The following is a 20444-nucleotide window of genomic DNA, read 5'->3' as shown; positions in this document are numbered from 1 at the left end:
ATCTTTTAAAAAGTATTAAAGTCGGATAAATCTAGAGCGATTTCACCAATTTCATGTTTTGTGTCTCGTGACCCATTCTGTACTACTATTCTCATACGCGCGACTCTTCTACCTGCGCCCGCATCGCATCGAGTATCAGCCGCGCCGTCTCCTCCGGCTCCCGCGCCGTCGTGTCGATTTCCACGCCTAGCCCCGGAAACCGGTAGATTTGCGAATCGTCCATGAAGCTCTCCACCAGCGCCGCGTCGGTGAGCTTGCTGCTGCCCGCCGCGCCGCGCTCCGGCCGCACCACCCGCCGCAGGTTCTCGCCGCGCTCGCACGTCAAGTACACGGGCAAAAACGGGCGTCCCGCACGCGCCGCCGCAGCGTGGTGCGCCCACGCCCACTCTGTGCCTGTTGTGCCCGCGGTGAAGAAGTCTTTTTTTTTTGTATTAGCCCACCACCACGTCGTCAGTTAAATGTCCACATCAACCTATCTCTGGGATGTGTGTTGGGTTGAATGACAAGCGCGCAACGCACCGGTAAAGATGACGACCCGCGCTAGCTGTGCGTCGTCGTCGTCGCGAGGATACACGGCGGAAGAGTAGGCGGCGTCGCGGATGCGCGCTCGCTCGGCGTTATAGGAGGCGTGGGTACGAGGCAGTGAGACCTGGTCGATGAGAGAGTGGTTGTCGATGAGCTGAGCAGAGGGGAGGAGCGCGCAAAGGGCGCGTGCGACGGTGAGCTTGCCGACGCCGGGGAGGCCGTTGATCCAGACGAATTGAGCGGCCATTGTTCCTTTTTCTTCTTATTCTCAAAGAGGATCTATCACTTTTCTATGTGATGGCAAGATATTCTGTAGTCAAATTCTCCTTACATTAGGGTGGCAAGATTCGTGTAACTCGTAAAATTTAAGCGAGACGGTCTGACTCAACGAAGCTGAGTTCGCTTCATCAGTGCCAACAGGAGCACAATTACAATTCGTGTGTGCCTTTCTTTCTACAAAGAATTTCCGACAAATGACGGATGGATTTATTCTGCTTTTGGTTAGTCCCCAACTAGGCGATTGCTGAGCCTGCATTACTTCGGCCTATCTCGTTTTGACCAAAAGTCAGTTCACCACCTCGCACTACAAATGCGAGGACTTGGCACGCAATGGCTGGTTGAAGACTGGCAAAAGAGTCTTGGTAGTCAATATATGTACGAGCCGACCTGAGCCGATTTATACATTGTTTGATCTTTTGCTACATTAAATTCTGCCTAGTCTCGTAAAGCTGCCACGCCGCTGACACCACCCGTGCCATTTTTCGTGCTGATCAGCTTGTTGAACAGCTCTGTATTTATGCGTTTTCACAAAGAGCAATCCTAGTATATGAGTAGAGGGCGGAATTCTTACGGATCGGTCGAACTTATGCTATTATTTTCCAAAACCACCCCATCAAAAACTGTACAACGCCATACTATCAAATCATCATATCTGCAGTACCCGCCGTCACGGCGCGGCATCAGCTCTTGGTCGTCGTCGTCTTTTTCGAAGCCTTGGGCGTCTTCAGCAGACCAAACGCCGCCGCCGCTACCACGGCGGAACCGGTCGCGCCCACCGTGTAGGCGTATTCTCGGCCAGCCCACCAGTAGATGCTGGTGAACAGAATAGGCCCAAGCCCGCGGCCGAGCTGACCCCAGCTGCGTAAATTGCCCAGCTTGCTGCCGCGCTCGTCCTCGTTGGCCTCGAAGCTGCTGAGCGCATTCAGACCCGTCACCACAGTCGCCGAGGTGATGGCCAGGCAGGTCGCCGCGGCGTAGAGGCCGCCAGTCGTGTTGAGGCGTGCGAGCAGGACAAAAGCCGCCAGGCAGGCCGTCGTGCCGAGACGCACAGAGGTCAGCGGCGGCAGACGTCGGGTCACTCCGCCTTGCAGAATGGACGCCACGAGACCAATAAAGCCTAGTAGGCGCCCGTTGCTGCCAGAGGTAAACGAAAAGAGGTCGTAGGTCATGAATGACAGGGAGCTCTCCATACCGGAAAAGAAGAGCAAAAAGACAAAGTGCACAGCGTTGAGGATCACGTGGGAGTTTGTTCTCTCGACAATTTTCTTGGAAGCAGCAGACTTGGTGCCGTTGCCATTCTGCTTTGCGTTGTCGCTGGCAGTAGCCTGCTTGCCAGTAATGGCAGGCAGCGTCTCAGGCAAGCAAAAGTACAGGTAGACTGTTTCCAACACAATGAGCGCCAAGCTGACGCCGGCCGCCGTCGCAAAGGGGTTGGCCTTGACCGATTGAACGTTGCTCAGCCAGGCGCCAAGCGCGGGGCCAAAGGTAAATGCGATCGAGAAGCATGCGCCAATGATGGCCATGGTCGAGCCGCGCGACGCCTCATCCGAAATGTCGCTGGCCATGGCAGTCGCCAGCTGAATGTTGCCCTCCGAGAGGCCCCCAACGACGCGACTCGCGATAAAGGTGCGAAAATCGACCGCGGCGACCCAGAGGAGCACGGAGATGATGTTGCCCGTCATGGAGGCAAGTAGAGCCTTGCGACGGCCGTATCGATCGGAGAGGCGGCCAATGAGTGGCGACGCAAAGGCCTGGAGGAGGCTGGAACAGCAGAGCACCGGTGTTAGAGATATAGCTGTAGCATTTACATGTAGTGGGGACTTTCGGCAGCTCACGAGAATAGAGAGCCCATTGCGCCGCCGAGCAGGACAATGTCGTAGCGGGATTCGATCGGTCGCGCGAACGACGCTTTGTAGCTGTTGAGGCCACTGATGATGCGTTGCAGCAGGGTCGGCGGGCCGCCATTGAGAAGAGCCGGGGCTTCGATGTCGCGGTAGAACTCGAGGAGGCGCGGAAAGAGTGGAAGGATGAATGTAAAGGAGATCTGTCGAGAGGGCGGTTAGCTCATCTTCCATGGGCGCGCTGGCGATGCGTGCGCTCTTCCTGGACAAAGAGCGAGAGCGCAGATTGCACCAAAATCTCAAAATCAAACTGGAATAAACTGTACCAGGTCAAGGAGCAGCGAGAATGCAATCACTCGCAGAACTCGCTTCCTGGTAGCTGGGTCGACTGTGGCTGCCATGGTGAATGATGCCGTACACCGCGATCAGGTCATCCAGATGTGGCCGCCAGGAGGGATCACGCGAGGGCGCAAACAATCCGCAAGCTTTCGAACGGAGAGGCAAGGCACACTCAAGTAGCACTTGAGGTAACGACAATGTAGAAACGGGTACAAAACAAATAAGATCAAGGTTGAGGTTCCAGAGGACAAATTCAAGCCGAGCTGGCGTGATTACCTAAACGGCGCCGGCTACGTAGGAGGTAGGCAGTGACAGGGGGAACCCCGCTGGCGAGTTAGAGCCTCAGATTGTGACGGCGGGTGCGTGCGTGCCGGGTCTTTGTTTCAAGCTACACTTTGGCCACGCTGTCAGCAAAGAAAAAAAGACGGATGGTACGTATTCTGATTACATTCCGAGCGCCTTTCTTAGTACCTAGAGTGCTAGAATAATCGATCACAGCATGCGACAAAAACAAATTGGTGCCCGTCTTGTTTCGCGGCGTCCCCCGGCTGCTTGTCCATCCGATCCACCAACCTGGCTAGTGCCGCTCGGCATCAGCAGATCCGGGGGCTGTTATGCATGTTATTCAGTTGCCATTTGCCTCGAGGAAATACGGACGCGCTGGTTCGTTGCGATCTCAATATAGCGGGCCTGCTGGGACACGTTTACGCTGTTGCTCTTGATACGCCAGGTTTCTCAGTAAACAATGTATTGAATTTCAATCTAACAAGATGTCGTTGTTTGAAAAGTGTTAATATTACTCGTATAGCCTTTTGAATTTTTCCAAGCCTTCCCGAGATACTGATTAATATGCTTCCAAAAGAAATCGCAGGCCCTTGCTTCCCTATAACAAACTCATTAGTTCCAGTTCTAGTAGTCCTCGGCCCCACGGATCAGCTGCATACCTTGTACGGGATTGGGATAAAGTAATCCGACGCCATCTGGCAATCTCTTGACGTCGTCTCAAAAATCTTAAACGCTCCTACGTCGCCCTCGCGCCGGTCGCCCGTCTCGTCCCCACCGACGACGCCCCCGCTGCCCCAGCGGCGGAAGAGCTTGGCCAGCATGAGGTGCAACTCGGCCTGCGCGAGCGCCTGGCCGAGGCAAACGCGCGTACCGCCGCCAAACATAATGAGGTAGCCATCGAGGCGCTCGTCTGCGTCGAGCCAGCGCTCCGGGTGGAAGCCGAGCGGGTCCGGAAAGATGCCTGCGTTCATGATGGTGCGGTACGGGCTCATGCTGACGACGGTGCCCGCGGGTATGTGGTGCGAGCGGCCGGTCGCCGGATCAGCCACGTCAAAGGACTCGTCGGGCGCGATGCGCGACAACCGACTGCTTGTGCCGACGCCGTGCCGCAGCGCCTCCTTGACGACGGCACGCAGGTACGGCAGGCTCTCGAGTCGCGCCAGCGGCACTACCTCGTTCGGGTTGGGGATAGCCGCGAAAAGCTCGTCGCGCAGCTTCTTGAGTGTCGATGGCCGGTTGCACAGGTGGAAAACGGCGAGGGACAGCGTCCACGACGTCGTCAGGGTGCCACCCTGGACGAGGATCTGCCCGTCCTGGGCCAGGCGAGCCGTCTCTTTTTCAATGTCCGGCAGCTCTTCCGAGGAAAGTAGTTCGTGAAAGATGGTCGGGTGGCTGACGTCGAGCTCCCAATTCTTTGTCCCCTGCGTCGCCTTAATTTCATCAATTTGATTGAGAACGTCGTTTTTGAGCTTCAGCCATCCTCCCCAACCTGCTACAGTCAGTCCACTGCGTGGCGTCAGTATAGATGGCAAACATACCAGGCACCCAGCGCCCCGAAACGGATTCCGGTAGTGAATTAACGAGCGTCAGGGCCCAATTCATGTGCTTAATGATAGGACCCATGTGTGTGCCCTTGAGGAGACTGTCTGTTGTATAAGCGCCAAAGTCGGGTCTCTCGACTATGGCTCGTTAGTGTTGATATATCAAACGTCGACCGGTGTGCGTACTGAGGTGGTCGCTCCGCGCAAAAGCGTATTCATTGATGACGTCTGGGGGAAATTGTCAGTTAAGTATTACTAGATCGAATTGTGCTGTGCTTTGCTGTTTGCATACCATTGGTGTACGCAGAGAATGGGTACATAACGTCAATCGGCTCGGTCGGACGGGTCCTTCCTTCGTCACGCAAACGACCGAGGAGCTGATCAACTCGTTCTTCGATGATAGGCTGCAAATCGCGAACGCTCTTGTATGAGAAGAATTGATTCAAAGGGGCACGCCGAATGCGATGGTGATCGTGGTCAAGAGTCGCCAGGCCGCTGTCTAGGACAAACTTAGAAAACACCGACGAAGATGGCATCACACATACGAGGAGCTCCGAACTACACCAGGTCAGCATCGGCACCGGAGATACTCTTCTTAGAACTTTCTTACCTGCTTTGCCCAGAAATGCCACTTGTGGCGACGACGATGTGGCCCAGTATAGAGTTCAGCGTGAAAGTCATGGTCACTAACATGGACTTCCCAAGGACTGATTCTCACAACCGGGCCGTACTCCTCGTGCATCTCAACAATGCGAAAGGTATACTGGCCACCAAGAACAATGTCATAGAAGAATTCGTAATACTGCGTCAGCGCAGCAAGCTTGGGCCCGGGCAGGTGGGCGATTGGACTGTACCACAACCTGTAGACGCCCAGGCAAACGGCATAGACAAGCCAGCATGCAAAGGAGGTGTATAGAGCGAGTTGCCAGGAGAAGCCAGCAGCAATGTCTGAGATTGCCATGATGGCAGAATTTTACAATGTTGGTTGTGCACTCCTTGGGCGGCGACGCGTTTGGAGGCTGTGAAGGGGAGAAAAAGGGAAAACGCCGCCGCCCTTATATAAAGGCAGTATTAACATGACCTGTGCCCTACATGCAAACAGACACTGCCGTGGCTGATGCAAAAAAAAATGCAGATGGCAGAGGCAGTTGGAAGGCGAGGCTCATTTGGCTCGTCGCTCCGGCTGATGCGAGCTGCGTCTGATCCTTGTCCTTAACACGCCACATCCGCATCCATCCAACCATCATCACCACCGTCGTCAAGTTGTCTCTGTCCCATCCTTGTCCCGTCTGCGACTTAATTAGCCATTGGACCTATCGGATCGATGCAATTACCTGCAGGTTGTCAGCCTGAATGTGGGCATTTCTCCCGTGGGCCACTGGAGCCGGGGCTGGGCAACGCCTCAAATCCCTCGCCCTCAAGCCCTCTGCGGGCGCACTATCCGACTTTGTAGCAGGATTTATTTGATTCTGTCGGATCTCGCCTGCCCGTATCCTCTCAACCCCACGTCTTGGCTACGCTTTGATGCTAATTAATACTCGTCAGATCCCCCCTTTGCATTTCAGCTGATGCGCGGCATCGTTGCCGTCGGCCCCTTCAAGCCGGCTAGTCGAGGCACACGACACGCGGTTGCGCTCTAGCTTTACAGAAAACAAATAGATGACCCTCATTCTTTGATATATGGTCTGAACTATCGTCAAGCTGGTCCCCAAGCCCGTTCAGTGGCAAATCGACCCACGCTTATCACACTGCAGTAGGTTTGTGCGACGACCATCTTTGGCTGGCACACTGTTTTGACCATCTATTGTGTGGCGCTGTTCTAGAGGCAACCCGCCTGCTTCAGTCAATTGACTGGTCCTTTTCTTCCGCCGCGTCTGGGACATGTCTCGTTTCTTGCCTCCAGCAGGTCTTGTTTGTCAGTACGGAGTAGCAGATGGGCAGATCATCGGAGGACAATCTCACCTTCGTGGAACAGACGTTGATGAAAAGCAGGTCGCATTTTTGGCGGCTATCTCGCCCAGTATTGCATCGAGGGTTTCCATTGTGACGGATACATGCGAAAACCCAGCTTCTTTGCCACGCATCACTACCGAGCAAATTATTGCACCGAATCGAAAAACGGTCGTGTGATGACAACCAGACACAAGAGCGGCGCGGAAGCATGATTTTTATTATGAGCACAGAGACACCCATAATCATCAGCGCAAAGATCTCGGAAGCAGGAAGGGTAGGTATTCTACGACCATGGCGAATTTGGCAATGCTGCCTAGAATTTCACGCAGCTCTTCCTCCCTCGAGAGTGTACAGATACGCCAGCATTGGCCCGCATTCAACCAACGTCTAGAAGAATCAAATTGGATGCCGTACGTCTCTAGTATGTCAATCGCCGTCACCGCGCGCTCTCGGCTCCAGCGATGGCAATGGCCCTCGAGTCATCGATGACAAGCTTAAAGTGAGCTTGAGTCTGGCAGCCCGCGAGTGTATGTATTCCTTGCAGGCTTTTTTAGCCGGCAATAGTCCTGCCTGCCATATTGCACGTAGGCAGACAATGGTACTTTGCGGGTGAGGTTGCAGCCGAAAGATATTCCCGCCGGTATCGGCTCAATGCCGGCGTCGCACGGCCCGAAACTGGCAATCTTTAGGGCAAAATTTTTTTTTGTTCATATTTGCCGGGCTGTGCCACTTACCTAGCTATACAGCCTTCGATATCTTGACCCGAGATGATGGCTTCACGAATGGCCAGATGACGACCAGTTGCCAGGCTTGTACGCCAAATCTTAGGATTCTGCCTGCTCCTCGAAGCTCATTTCTCCACGATGGATCATTTCGGCATATCTCTGTGATAAATCATTTGGGTTGACTTTTATGTCTCAGGCTAACAGACGGGACGGGATGCAACTGAGCGAGCAGGTGGGATATTTCGGTCAAGGAACCGCGGTTTCCTCTGCCGGCAGTGCGCAGACGGCTGCAATTTCAGCTGTTGGTCATGTAAGTCATCACATCCGGCATTTCGGCAAGCTGAGACTGCTTTAATTTGACGAACCTTTGGCTTGTAATGCCGCAACCTACAATGGACGGTTCTTTTCATCACTACTATAATATCACCACGAACCAGCTCAACGGCGGCTTCCTGCGGAACTTGGAACGTATGCACCGAATCTCAAGAATCAATACATCATTTTCACTACACAGCGTAGCAAATTCATTTCATGCCTGTATGCCAAGATTCTACTCACCGGTCAGCTGCAGCATGCGAGATACAGCATCGTCGCATACGGAGTACAAGCTGGTGAGATGCCGGCGCATCAACCCCGCCTTGCCTGCAGCTGCGTCTCAAATTGCCTCATCGAACCCCTCCTGCACGTGTAACGCTGCACAAGAGCGGCCACGTCAGATCGGCTCCATGCGCGGGTGCTACACAGGGCGGGGGAGCGGCCGGTTCGTGGTGCGTCAGCCCGCATGCCGCGTCGCACGAGCAAGAGAAGCGCCCGCGGCAAATATGGGTGTCGTACGTTCAATTTCGAGCTTTGCAGCATCTACACAGGAAAGCATTCCCATCGGGGCTGCAAAAGTCCACATGGTGCTCTGGTCCCGGCGTTGTTTCTTTTAAGACGCCGCTCTGCTTGCCATGGCGTTTTTTTCGTATTCCAAGCTGGCCACTACACAGATACATGATACAAGTCACCTGTCAAAGCTTCGGGCTATCAGCCTGCCATCGTGTTTCAAAGTTGATCCATAGTCCGTTGCCATTGGTCAGAGGGATGTGAGCCATGTCAATGGGATGGATGGGCTGGACCCTGAGGCCAGGAACGCTTATGGCTCGCGCATGCCAGCCCGCCGCCTCGGTCTGGGCGCGGCGACGCCTGCGACTAGCATTGCACATTGGCATGCCACTCGGAGACTTGATATTGACAGGATCACTAGCAGCAACAGGTCAGGCTGAGGCCCATGCATGGACATGGCGTGGGTCACGCAGTAAGACAAGATGTCAAATCACTTCAAAATTCAAGTCTATTATAACATGGTGGATTCCCTGTTTGCTATGCGCAGGGCTGCAGCGCCGATCAAACTTGGCATGCTCAGCAAACAACTCGGCCAGAATCGGCTCCTGTGAGTCTTTGGCATGGCATGTCCAGAGCTCTTCCCCGCACAGCCCACGCCTGATTGCCCACTTGCTGCGGGAGCGTCCGCTAGCTGCATGACGGTTGCATGAAGCTTGAGCGTTGGGTTGCCTATTCTGTCTTTCCGCCTCGCCATGTGAACAAGACCGAGTCGCTCACGCTCTGTTCTACTTTTCTTTTCCGACCGTTTGGGCGCCAACAGGCATTCTGCGGACCGCGCCCAAAAAAACAAAACAAAGAACCCCCTCTCCCCCTCCTTTTTTTGTTCCGCGAATTTCGCCCTGCTCCTCCCCGAGGCACCTCGTTGAGAATCAAGGTCCCCGGCATGATTGGCTCCTCACATGAAACCGTTTTCTTTTCGCCCAGTCTGGTCCACCTTTTTTCGAGTACCATTCCGCGAGGAGATGGATTTGGTAAAAAAACAAGTGGCGGTGACGCCGTCTATATGGTATTCTTCATGGTTTGCAAAAGAAAAAATATTTTGTGGTCGCCCATGAATTTCGTCGCAATCTATATCCCTGGCCGAAAGAAAGACAAAAAGGAAAAGATGGTTGCTCCCAAAGGGTACTGGTGACCTGCCCAGCGGCATGGGAGTGGCGCAAAAAAAGGGTCTCGACGATATATCGCGCAGTCCGCAAGAGTATTATCCGTATTGAAAAAGCAAAAATAAAACAAAACGCCGCTGTCTATCGTTGTGTCGACAAGTAGGAAATTGGATGGTTGGCTGGTACAAGTATCTGCATTTTGGTTAGCCAAGAGTCGGTGATGCCAAGCACCGTGTACCGAAGTGTTGTGACGCAGCGTACTAAGTTATGTAGTAGTAGTAATGTAACAGAATTGATGATTATGGCGCCTGGTGCGCGCCCTTGTTCGGCGCCTTATTTGCTCGGCTTGGCGGGTTGAGGGTTGCTGGGCTTGTTGATGCCGGTCGTGTCATAAGGTCCGCGCGCCATTGCTCAAGAGTTTCGTGCGAGATGTTGCGGAAAGAGGGGGAAAGGTCTCGTTCGTACGGACGTCTTGTGTAGCTCTTTTTTTTTTTGTCGTTTTTGGTTTCGAGCCGTTGTGGTCGAGTACGGTTATTTGGGTTGGCGGCGGCAGTCAGATTGATGTAGTGAGGCGCGCGTGTATGTGTGTAAGGTGTGTAGTGTTTGCGATGGAGGGCGATGAGCTGAGGCAAGCAAACAGTCAGAATGCGCGCGCGCGCAACTGGGAGTTTCAGAATGTAGAGGGAGAAATGGATGAAGGTGTCGTCGTTGCGAGCCTGCCAGTGAGGAGTGGAATGAATGGGTAGAGAGTGGTGAAACAACAAGACCAGAAGAAGAGGGATAGGAGGATATTTAAATCCGTAGACAGAAGAGGGTTTAGAAAGGGAAAAAAAAAAAGGACAGACGACCAGCAACAAAGCAACAAGTAGACACCCCCCCTTCCCCTTCTCACCCCCTCTTTGGCTGTCGGCTCGCGTGGCTGTCGGGCCTCTTGCTTCCAGCATTGCTCAGACCACCTATACTTACAGGTACCAGGAATCATTCATCAAAGGGGAGACGGGTTACCGATGTTGCGGTCAAACAATGCGGCGGTGAATTTCCGAGTTCTTGTTGCGCACTCAAACACGAATATAAAGATAAAAAATAAAATAAAAAATAAAAGAAGAAAAAAGGCCCCCCCTTGGGAAAGAGAATGGGCCATGGAAAAAGTTGAAGGTTGCTGAGACTTTTCGTTTTTTGTGTTTTGGTTTTTGAGGGTACTGTATTACTTTTTGTTTTTTTAATTGTCTTGACTAAATAAGTAGCTACCTCTTTGTACTACGGGTTCACTCATTCTACCACTAAATTGCTTTACTGACCAGTAAAAAACTACTTGCCAACATGGGTTTCTAGATCGACAGGGGGGTGTGTTGTCTTGCGGTTAGGCTGGGCCTTTTTTTTTTTGAACCAATTCCTTGGGAATGAAACCTTTTTTTAGGCCCATTGGGAAGGAAGAACGGGGAGAGAGGAAAGGGGAGCTGCCCAACAGAAACAAAAAAGGAAAAAAAAAAGAAGAAGAAGAAAAACAAAACAACGGTAATAGGTCGTGTTCTTCCTTGATACCTTTGGTTCCTTTTTCCCGTCGTGATGGAGGAAAGTGGAAACTGTCTTTTTTTTTTTTTTTNTTTTTTTTTTTTCTTTGGTTTAATCAACCATGGCTCCGGCAAGTCGGAACCGTTACCCGCCAGCGCGGGTTGGCGCTTTGAAGGTACTGACTGGTACGGTAGTGGTGTGTGAGTGTGTGTGTGTGTGTGTGTCAACGTTGGCGTTTGGTGACCCTCGAATGACCCTCGAATGACGAAGTAAAGGCAAGGATGTCTTTTTGGTCTTCCCAGGGCCCTGGTGACCATAGAGAAAGGTCTAGACGTTGCTCCCCGTGCGTTGACCAAGCAAGAGAAAAACAAATTCATGAGTCAACGAACGTATCCCGTGTCCGCGTTTCCGGAGAGCACAGTGATTGGCTCAGTGACAAAAGCGACGGCGCACAAAAAAAGAGACGAGACATACACGCATGCATACTCGCTAAACAATACACGGTACAGCCGACGGCCGGTGCCCGCGTCCAACATGGCAACTTTTACAAAAGTATTGATGATACTGATAGAAAAAGGGCGGGGAGGAGGACCCTCGCGCCTCCGCCGCCGCCGCCGCCGTTCCCGAGGAATAGCAAAGCTTGTTCGGGACGGCCCTGTGCAGGCCCAATCTGTAACAATGGTGCCAAGTATAGGTCGAAACGCGTTGCCGCCAAAACTCTAAAATGCTTCGATAAGGAGAGGGGGGAGAGGGCCGTCATGAACATTTACCCGTTGCCCAGATTCCCAACGGTTTACTCCGTACGGATTACAACTAACTGGGATGCCAATCTAACAATGGTGGGTTTTTTTTTTTCGAGCGACCGAGACAGGAGAAGCCCTACGAGTACTCTTCTCGGCGGCTACGGGGCCGCAATGCTTTGGTCTTTTGTGGCAGACGAGAGAGTAAAAAAGGTCTCAGTTATGAACTAGTTACTTTTTCCCTTCACCATGACTACTCGCCAGGACAAGGTTTGTACGCGATTTTGTGGATTTTTTTTTTCTGGGAATTGAAACCATTGCAATGCGCACAGAAAACTATTCGTATGATTTTCCCGTCTCCTATATTATTATTTCATCCTTCTTCTGTGGATGAATGGATGGGCTTCTGGAACAACTTGTACTTGCAACCTCGCCCTGGCCTTGTTCCTTTCTTGGCGGTCGCTGCGCGCGCGCATCCATGTTGGTGGCTTTTTTTCTTCTCCTCCCTTTCTTTGCATGGGGAACAATTTCTGGGGAATCAATCGCAGAACTTTTTTCCCTGCCTGTGTGCCTGGCGCGGTGCCTCGAGGGTTTCCCAGGGTCTGCCTTCTCAAACAAGGCCTAGCAACCTGGTTGTGCCTGGTCAGGGCGATGATGCCGGTCTTGGCCAGGCCCTCTTTGCTAGACCAAAGAAGGAATGGAGAAGTATCATGGAACTGGGATGGAAGCACTGGGTATTTTCATCATTCACCCCCTGCACAAGCACCCCCCCCCCCCCTTCCTTTATTAGTTATTATTACTGAGCAAGCGAGTCAAAAAGTCAGTTCAGTCATGCCAGCGGAAGCTTCCAGCCTGATAAAATGGTCTTAATGAATGACACGAGAATAGTCGTGAGCCTGACGGCGGCGCGTGTTCTTTTTTTTTTATTATGATTTGTCCAGAATATGACGCTACGATTGGCAAGTGGTCAGGTTTTTCATTACACCTTATGAGGCTGTAATCTTGCACTTGATTCACTCAACGTCCAGGCCCGGTACCTTACAGATGTCGTTGTTGTTGTTGTTTCGCGCGCAAACTCTCACTTTACTTTTTTCATTATTGTTTATTACGGTGTGAGTTGGCAATCCCGTTGGCTGTTAGAATGGAAAAAAAAAAAAAAAAAAAACTTTGAAAAGTTAAGAACTAGGGTGTCTATAATAAGAGAAGCAAAAACCGGGTAAAAAGAGAAGAAGAAAAAAACGGCCGCGTCAACGGCGCACAGGCAGGCAACAATGCCTACTGGTACAACTTACAAGGCGGAGCTGTTATTATTATACGAGCACGCTCTATTATCCGTACTGGTAATACAGGGGCAGGCGCAGGGCAGGAGAGGGCGAGTAAGGCGAAGCAAAGGCCAATCTATTTCTTCCTGGGAGTCGCCGCAAACCTAGCCCATCCAGTGTGCCGGGAAAGAGAAAGAGGGCCTTGGCAGGGGTATTCTCGCAACCTGGCAAGACGATGCTGGTAAATCATTATATCCGTGAAAGGGGGCGCCGCCATTTAGGAAGGCTTCCGATGCCCAATCAGTCGTCACATCAGCCGGCTCTTCTTTTTTCGCCTTGCTTCTTTATTAAAAAAAATTCAGCTATAGATTATACTTGATAATTAAAAGTCGTTTTATACACGGCGTTAACTTGGATGATTACTCGTGATATAGACCACCACGATTCAACCCGTTGCGGCTGGGCCGCGGGCGGCAGGTTGGCCAGCTAGGGGGGGCTGACACATCCACCGGTCATCCCATCTGCCCAGAGCGTAATGAAAAAAAAAAATTCTGTTAAAGATGAAAATAAAAAGAAAAAAACAAGGAAAAGATCCGTAATCATGGCGGTGACGGGAGATTCCTTTCGTTATTACGAACCCATTGCCCAGACCGCGATCAAAGCGGCACCTCTCTCCCGGTGATCCGCCATCGGCACAGGTCTGGATTCGTCAACAGTCATGAGGAGGAGAAAAGTTTAAAAAAGAAAATACGACAAAGATCATAAAAAAAATAAAATAATAGTAGAAAGAAAAGGAAAAGGAAGAAAAAAGAAACAAGCACATCTTGCCGCCTGAACAAGTGCCGCAGGAGTCCAGCCATCCGGACATGCGACTGCCTTGCCCCGGAACCTTGCCTGACGCTTTGCAGGGCAAGGATTGGCCCTTTCTCCTCGCGTCTGTTTTTGATTCATACTGGCGTTATCAGTGGCCGCTCAGACGTCGGCTGGTTGCTATTACCCCTCGAAGATGTTTTTTGTTCACCGCCATTTTTTTTCTAATTGAAAGCTACGATGCTCGAGAATGCAAAGTCGTTGTAGCAAAAAAGGCCGACTATACAAAACTGAATAGGACACGGTTCGGTAAATTCCTGAGACTGGGGGGGCCAACGCAAAATGCCGACGCTGTTTGATGCCAAGTGATGGACTGCTGCATATGCGGTTGAGCTTTGTCTTTTTGCATGGGGAGAATCTCGATAGCATCAGTGTTGCACGACATGCGGACGCCGGCAGTGGGCTGAATAGAAGCCCCGTTACTAGTGGGCTATACGGAGTATGGCTAATTTACATGTTTCTTGCTTTGCCAATGGGAAGTTGCCCAACCAGTTTGTTTTTTTAACAGTCGCAAGGCTCAAGCTTTGGTACTGATTTCGCCAGCCTGACAACCTGACCATGAGGGCACTTTTTTTTTTGTCGTGTTTTCTCATGTACAGATACAAGAGGCTTTTTTCGTCCAGCGACAGGGCCACATTGGGGGTTTGCTGGGTTGTTGAAGCCCGCTGATGGTCACTCATAAGGTACCCGGTAGAAACGTTACCCGCAAGGCGTGAATGATTGCTGACTTGCGGGCACATCATGATACCTCTCTAAATAGGCTACTATTGCCAATGGGAATTGGGGCAAAATGTTGGCAGAATGGAGAAACCGTGGCCAGCAAAACTCATCATTCTCAATGCACCTTGCATCTTGGGCCATCAGAAACCTGCGACCAGGCCGTCATCAGGCAAGACGCCCAACAGGGCAGGCCAATTGACCAACCTGACAAGCAACAAGGCAATCCGACTCACTCGACACATGAAACAAGTCAAACAAATAGAGGCTTGAGGCTGGCTGGCTGGCGCGTTTGGGCTGCGGATGGGAGTTCTTTTCTTTCTTTCTTTTCTTTTTTTTTGTGGCAGGCACGGCCCGAAACCACAAGAGTCAATCGGGAGTATGCCACTTTGTGGCGTTGTCGCGCAGCTCAAAGCCTCACACACGGCTAGGCGCGCCTTTTTGTTCCAAGCTGGCCTCGTCTCTCAAGAATCTATCAAACGGCTCGAGAGCAAATCCTGGCTTGACGGCAACGACGGGTTTATTATTAGCCATAGACGCGCATGCATGCATCGCCCCCCCAAAAGTCTCAGAGAATCAGAAGTCGTTTATTTGCCCGAAACAGTGGCATGGGTTTTGCGTCGGCCAATCCGTCCGCTTTCCGCGTCGCAGACATTCGGGTTCTTGTCTTCTTTTCTCTCTCTCTCTTTCTCTCTCTTTTCAGATCTGCGCTGCCAGTGACAACACTTTCAGCTCAGTTCCAGACCCGACGGGAAGCTGGGTTCTAGACGCTGCCAATAAAAGCCACCGCCGAGTGGGAGTTGCGGGCGCCGGTGTGTCAAGAAAAAAAGATGCTCGAGGATTACGAATTGGATATTTCCTGATTGTCAAGGCAGAGCTGGGTTCGTTGTGATCAAGCCTCTTCAACATGGGCATCTGTCGCCGGACGGCGGACGACGACACCCGACTGGTGGCGCTTCTGGGGGGATCCTGGCGGGGCATCTTTTCCCTGGTTGTTCAAAGAAGCTTGGAAGCTTGGAAGCTTGGAAGCCTGGAAGCTTGGAAGCTTCCAGTCTTGCGCCTCACGACGGGTGAAAAAAAAAGGGACGTCGTGGAGAACTGGGGTCCTTGGATGATGTCAAGTGCTTCTGCATCGAGATGTACGGAGTAGATGCCATTTGACTACACTGATTGATGCGCAACCGCCGTGCTCACTGAGAAGAAGTCTGGAATTGACAAGCGACTAAAACGTGAAAAAGAAGATGATACTTGCTACTCAGTTTTAAGAATTAGCTAATTGACGTCTTGTCTAATTTAGAGGCATCTATCGGGTAATTTTATTGGACACGTGCCCCAAAATCAATCGATGGGCCAAGCCGGCAACTGTGACGAATGTATGACGTTGACGATACCAAGTGACGCTCCACCTTGAAATATAAAACAGCACAAACTCGGCTTCAGTCTTTGGCTATCAATCAATTCAACCACAATATTGATCAATTACGCACAATTCTTCATCCTCTTCATCTTCTCCAACAACATCCTCAGACTGCCCAATATGCCTCGCAACGGAGATGGTTCATCACACAACGGCCCCTTTGAGGAGGCCGGCCACAATATCGCCCATGGTGTCGGTGATGCCAAGGTAAGAACACTCACTTCTCTACCAGTAGCTTCTTCTCTCTCTCTCTCTCTTTTTGGTTTCAAATTTTAGTTTTTTACAAACCAACTGACCAACACCAATGACAGACTGACAAGGTGCCCCGCGCCGACAAGACCGCGCCGCTGCCCGAGGGCCTGCATGAAAAGGGCGCTGGACTCCAAGACGTCAACGCTAGCGGAGGTCAAAGCCAGGGAATCAAAAAGGGTGACAATGTCGGCCAGGGCAATTAAGAAGTCTCGGATTCCACTCTGAATTTTTTTTGTTTGTGTATAAATACAAAGTTTTCTCTTGATACCACCAACCGTTTTTGGCTCAGCCACATCTTGGACGCGACCAAATACATTTTTTTTTATTTCTGGAGATGAAAATGAAAAGAAGAAGTCTTTTCTCATTCGAGTCCGACGTGAGAAAACAAGCCTAGCAATACTATGTACGAAACCCCTCCCCCCCTCCTCTCCCCCCTTCGCTGAGCAAACCTCGATGGGCAAAAAGTCGTGCGCGCGCCACCTGAATGCGAGGGGGGGGGGCTTCCTTTTGCTGGTTGTGGCTATACATACATACCCCATGTCGCGTTCTTCCCGGTTTGCTGGGACGGGACGCCCGTCGTCGCCAACTAGCAAGGGGCAGAGTTTCGATGGTCGGCACGAGGAAACTCAATGACCACGGCGCCACGGTAACATTTCGGATCCCAAGCTACCGAAAGCGTGACAGCAGTCCATGTTCTTTCTTGTACAGATACGTTCTTTTTATTCATTTTTTTTTTTTTTTTGCGTTTAACATTGAAACTATTCGTAAGCTTCTCCAATCTACAGGCACGCTTGCCGTGGGTTAATGAACGGGACATCATCGTCTGAGACATGGCATGGGGGTTTAGGGCACAGACCGCCCGTCTAAGTTGTTTATTCGTCGAGCACCAAACGGTGTTTGGCCTACGGGGTATACGTACGGATAGATGCAGCTACATTGCAGGAAAAAAAAAATTCCTCTCGTGCACGTCGTCATGTTGAGTGGTGGGCGTTTTTGACCAGAACAAACATGTGCTGATACAAATCGTCAGGTCAAAGGCCAGCATATCAGGCAAGATACGGCCTCATGCAATCAATTAAACGTCGACGAGCGGTAAAGTACGGATATAGAGGACCCAGTTACCGATAATGACGAGGCCTCGAGAGGCATTCCGCTGCATGAAAGCTCCATTTTGAACGGCACAAGATTCAATAACCTCTTGACGAAATCGAACGAAAGGCTACCGAGTCATTTCGCTACAATGCACTTGAATCAGTGTGAAACTGCATTCAGATTGGATGCTGCATCGTGCTGTGAACAGCTGGGCCACGCCTGACTCTTTGAAGTCTTGTCATGTTATGAGGCGACATCGCAACGGTGGTGCTACGGCGTGGGTTTGATGCTATACGCTGGACTGTGTATATCTTGGGCAGAAAAGTGCCATTTGATCTCGGCTAGATAGCTGAAAGGCAGGATGGATATCAAAGATTCTGGGCGTGGCAGCACGACTCAGCCGAACTGAACAGTCGCGGCCGCGGCCAACTGTCGCGAAGATGTGTTCACGAGTGTTGAGACGCAAAGCTTGCGGGAGCCTTTGTGCCGGTCGCGATATTGTTCTCGAGTATCAAGTCCATCTTGGGCTTCCACATGAGATTGAAATACTTGAGCAAATTACGTGGTGGCGCATGCAGCTCGGGGCTGCCTAGATGTCGCTGGGCTGGAGAACAGACAGGACACGCATCACGCTTTTAGATTTCTGTTTTCTTTCCTTTTTGGGGGGGAAAGGGGGGGGAGGGGGTGACTTGAGGTTACTTCAGATGATGCTGTAACCTTGTGTATGTCCACCATCTAGCGACGGAAGTCAAGTCGCCCTAATTCACAGGATCCTATCATATACGAGGCAAATCGGTCAAGAATGATAAATAGGCCTTTGTATTCGTATGCCACCATTCTTGCCCCGCACCGCACGACCTTGTAGGCCGTATCCGCTACGATCCATAGCGGGGTTCCGGCTCCGGTCCGCTGTGGTATGAATCGACGCGGCTCAGATGAAGAAAGGTTGCCGGCTCCGAGGGCACCGAAGATAAGGCCGCCAATCAGCAGTCGCTTACCGGCACCTTAAGAAATCACGGACAACCCAGTTGGAAGGGTAGCTGACTAGATTATGGAGTAAGCAAAGTTGCATCCCCCCATACAACGCACATGCATATACGGACAAGTCAAGGTGTCGGGGGTCCTCGGCGGCTAGCTGTTGTGTATATATACATGCATGCCTGATCCTCAGCCCCGAAAGACTTTCAAAGTGGCATCATTCACCCGAAAATTGATGCAGCTTCAGAAAAAGTTCAAGCCACAAAGAAAAAAAAAATGAACTTGTTGTCATCGTCTTTTGCTGCAGTTCTTCTATCGGCTGTCATTGCCGCGTATATTCTCAAGGTGGTATGGCGGCAAGTATCCTACCAGAGTCTTGCCCGGAGAGCAGGCTGCAAGCCGCCGCCTGCTCGCCCGTATCGACTCCCGTTCGCCATTGACAACATTGTTCGCACCATGCGCGCCATCCTGGACCACACTCTTCAGAATGACGAAGTGGCCGTCTACGAAGAGATGGGCTGCCCTGCAACCTGGCGCCAAAACATCTTGGGCGTGTGGTACCACGCGACGGCCGACCCGGAGAACATCAAGGCCTTGCTGGCGACGCAGTTTAATGATTTCGAGCTAGGGTCTATACGGTTGGACCACATGGGGCCTCTGATCGGACACGGTATATTCACCAGCGACGGTAAAGAGTGGTATGTCGAGGCGGGGTTGTTGTCGTCCGTCACCTTACACATTCCATGGGTGCTGACTAGCTATTTTTTATAGGCAGCAGCAGCGGTCGATGCTGCGTCCACAATTTACTCGAGCCCAAATATCCAATCTGACACTTTTGGAAGCCCACGTTCAGAATCTCTTTCAGCATTTCGATAGCCCTCATGCAGGCTCTTGGACAGCCGAGGTCGATTTGGCACCGCTGTTCTTCAACTTGACTCTCGATGCGGCGACCGAGTTTCTGTTTGGCCAAAGCGTAGAATCGCAAATTCATCATGGTAAAAAGTCCCACGGCGGCTCTGACAGTGGCAAAAAGTCTGGGCAGGACGGGCTTATTAGTGGCAAAGACTGGTCGTCGTTTGGTCGAGCCTTTGACAGAGCCAATGCCACCATAGCCCTTCGTGGGATGCTCATGGATTTTTATTATCTGTACAGGCCGAGCTCTCTCGCTCAGGACTGCAGAGAGGTGCACAAGTTTGCAGACCACTTTGTCCAGCGCGCTCTGAATACAGAGGTACAAGACACCGAGGGCGATTCCGAGACGGAAGCCTACGTTTTTCTCAGAGAACTTGTCAAGACTACCAGGGATCCGTACGTCCTACGGAGCCAGCTGCTCAACATTCTACTGGCAGGCAGAGACACCACTGCCGGTCTCTTGGGATGGACCTTTTACCTGCTCGCCCGCCATCCCGACTACTACAGCAAACTCCACCGCATTGTAGTGGAAACATTCGGGCCATCATGCTCAGCTGACAGCGCCTCCATCATCACGTTCGAGTCCCTCAAAGCATGCCACCCCGTGCAGCACCTCCTCTCTGAGGCCCTGCGTCTGCACCCCGTCGTGCCCGAGAATGGCCGGCGCGCCGTCCGCGACACGACGCTGCCCCGCGGCGGCGGACCCGACGGGCAGTCGCCCGTCTTCATCCGCAAGGGCCAAGACGTCCTGTACAGCGTCAACGTGATGCACCGCCGCAAGGACCTGTGGGGCGACGACGCGCACGAGTTTAGGCCGGAGCGCTGGGCGGATCGCAAGCACGGCTGGGAGTACCTGCCGTTCAACGGAGGGCCGCGCATCTGTCTCGGGCAGCAGTTTGCGCTGACAGAGGCGGCGTATGTCGTCGTGCGGATGCTGCAAAAGTATGGCAGGATTGAGAATCTGGACCCGGACACGGTGACGAGGCACCGTTACACATTGACGACGGCGCCGGTCAAGGTGGCGGTAAGGCTGCAGCAGGCCAATTAGCTTTCTGTTGTTGGTGTCTTTTTTTTTTGTCCTTTTTTTTTCTTTGGTAGGATGATGGAATGCTGTACAATGGCAATTACGGAAGAGACTGGGAATTTGAAGAGCACAGCAAACTCTGGGCTTGATGGCATCTTGGCAATGGCAATACGTAACGTAACGGCAAGTGTG

General features: G+C 51.9%; 5 protein-coding genes across 5 annotated transcripts; 2 read left to right on the top strand and 3 right to left on the bottom strand.

Moving 5' to 3' along the window:
- Positions 1 to 91: 91 nt before the first annotated feature.
- BBA_02386 (uncharacterized protein) lies at positions 92 to 772 on the bottom strand (the record flags this gene model as incomplete). The annotated part of the gene is made up of 2 exons (XM_008597483.1): positions 92 to 417; positions 520 to 772. 2 exons carry the CDS (start codon positions 770 to 772, stop codon positions 92 to 94), a joined length of 579 nt encoding a protein of 192 aa, XP_008595705.1.
- Positions 773 to 1484: 712 nt separating this feature from the next.
- BBA_02385 (major facilitator superfamily transporter) lies at positions 1485 to 3046 on the bottom strand (the record flags this gene model as incomplete). Its single annotated transcript, XM_008597482.1, has 3 exons — positions 1485 to 2565; positions 2640 to 2848; positions 2972 to 3046. The coding sequence occupies 3 exons, from the start codon at positions 3044 to 3046 to the stop codon at positions 1485 to 1487; spliced, it is 1365 nt and encodes a 454-aa protein (XP_008595704.1).
- A 782-nt stretch (positions 3047 to 3828) lies between these two features.
- Positions 3829 to 5771, bottom strand: BBA_02384 (Cytochrome P450 CYP542B3; the record flags this gene model as incomplete). The annotated part of the gene is made up of 7 exons (XM_008597481.1): positions 3829 to 3867; positions 3929 to 4758; positions 4808 to 4948; positions 4997 to 5038; positions 5103 to 5309; positions 5356 to 5368; positions 5421 to 5771. 7 exons carry the CDS (start codon positions 5769 to 5771, stop codon positions 3829 to 3831), a joined length of 1623 nt encoding a protein of 540 aa, XP_008595703.1.
- A 10343-nt stretch (positions 5772 to 16114) lies between these two features.
- Positions 16115 to 16449, top strand: BBA_02383 (uncharacterized protein; the record flags this gene model as incomplete). Its single annotated transcript, XM_008597480.1, has 2 exons — positions 16115 to 16201; positions 16306 to 16449. 2 exons carry the CDS (start codon positions 16115 to 16117, stop codon positions 16447 to 16449), a joined length of 231 nt encoding a protein of 76 aa, XP_008595702.1.
- A 2143-nt stretch (positions 16450 to 18592) lies between these two features.
- BBA_02382 (Cytochrome P450 CYP52T1) lies at positions 18593 to 20276 on the top strand (the record flags this gene model as incomplete). The annotated part of the gene is made up of 2 exons (XM_008597479.1): positions 18593 to 19014; positions 19088 to 20276. 2 exons carry the CDS (start codon positions 18593 to 18595, stop codon positions 20274 to 20276), a joined length of 1611 nt encoding a protein of 536 aa, XP_008595701.1.
- Between the last annotated feature and the right edge of the window lie 168 nt (positions 20277 to 20444).

This window comes from Beauveria bassiana (assembly GCF_000280675.1).
Source record: "Beauveria bassiana ARSEF 2860 unplaced genomic scaffold BBA_S00005, whole genome shotgun sequence".
Lineage (NCBI taxonomy): Eukaryota > Fungi > Ascomycota > Sordariomycetes > Hypocreales > Cordycipitaceae > Beauveria > Beauveria bassiana.
This window is presented reverse-complemented; position numbering and strand designations above follow the sequence as displayed.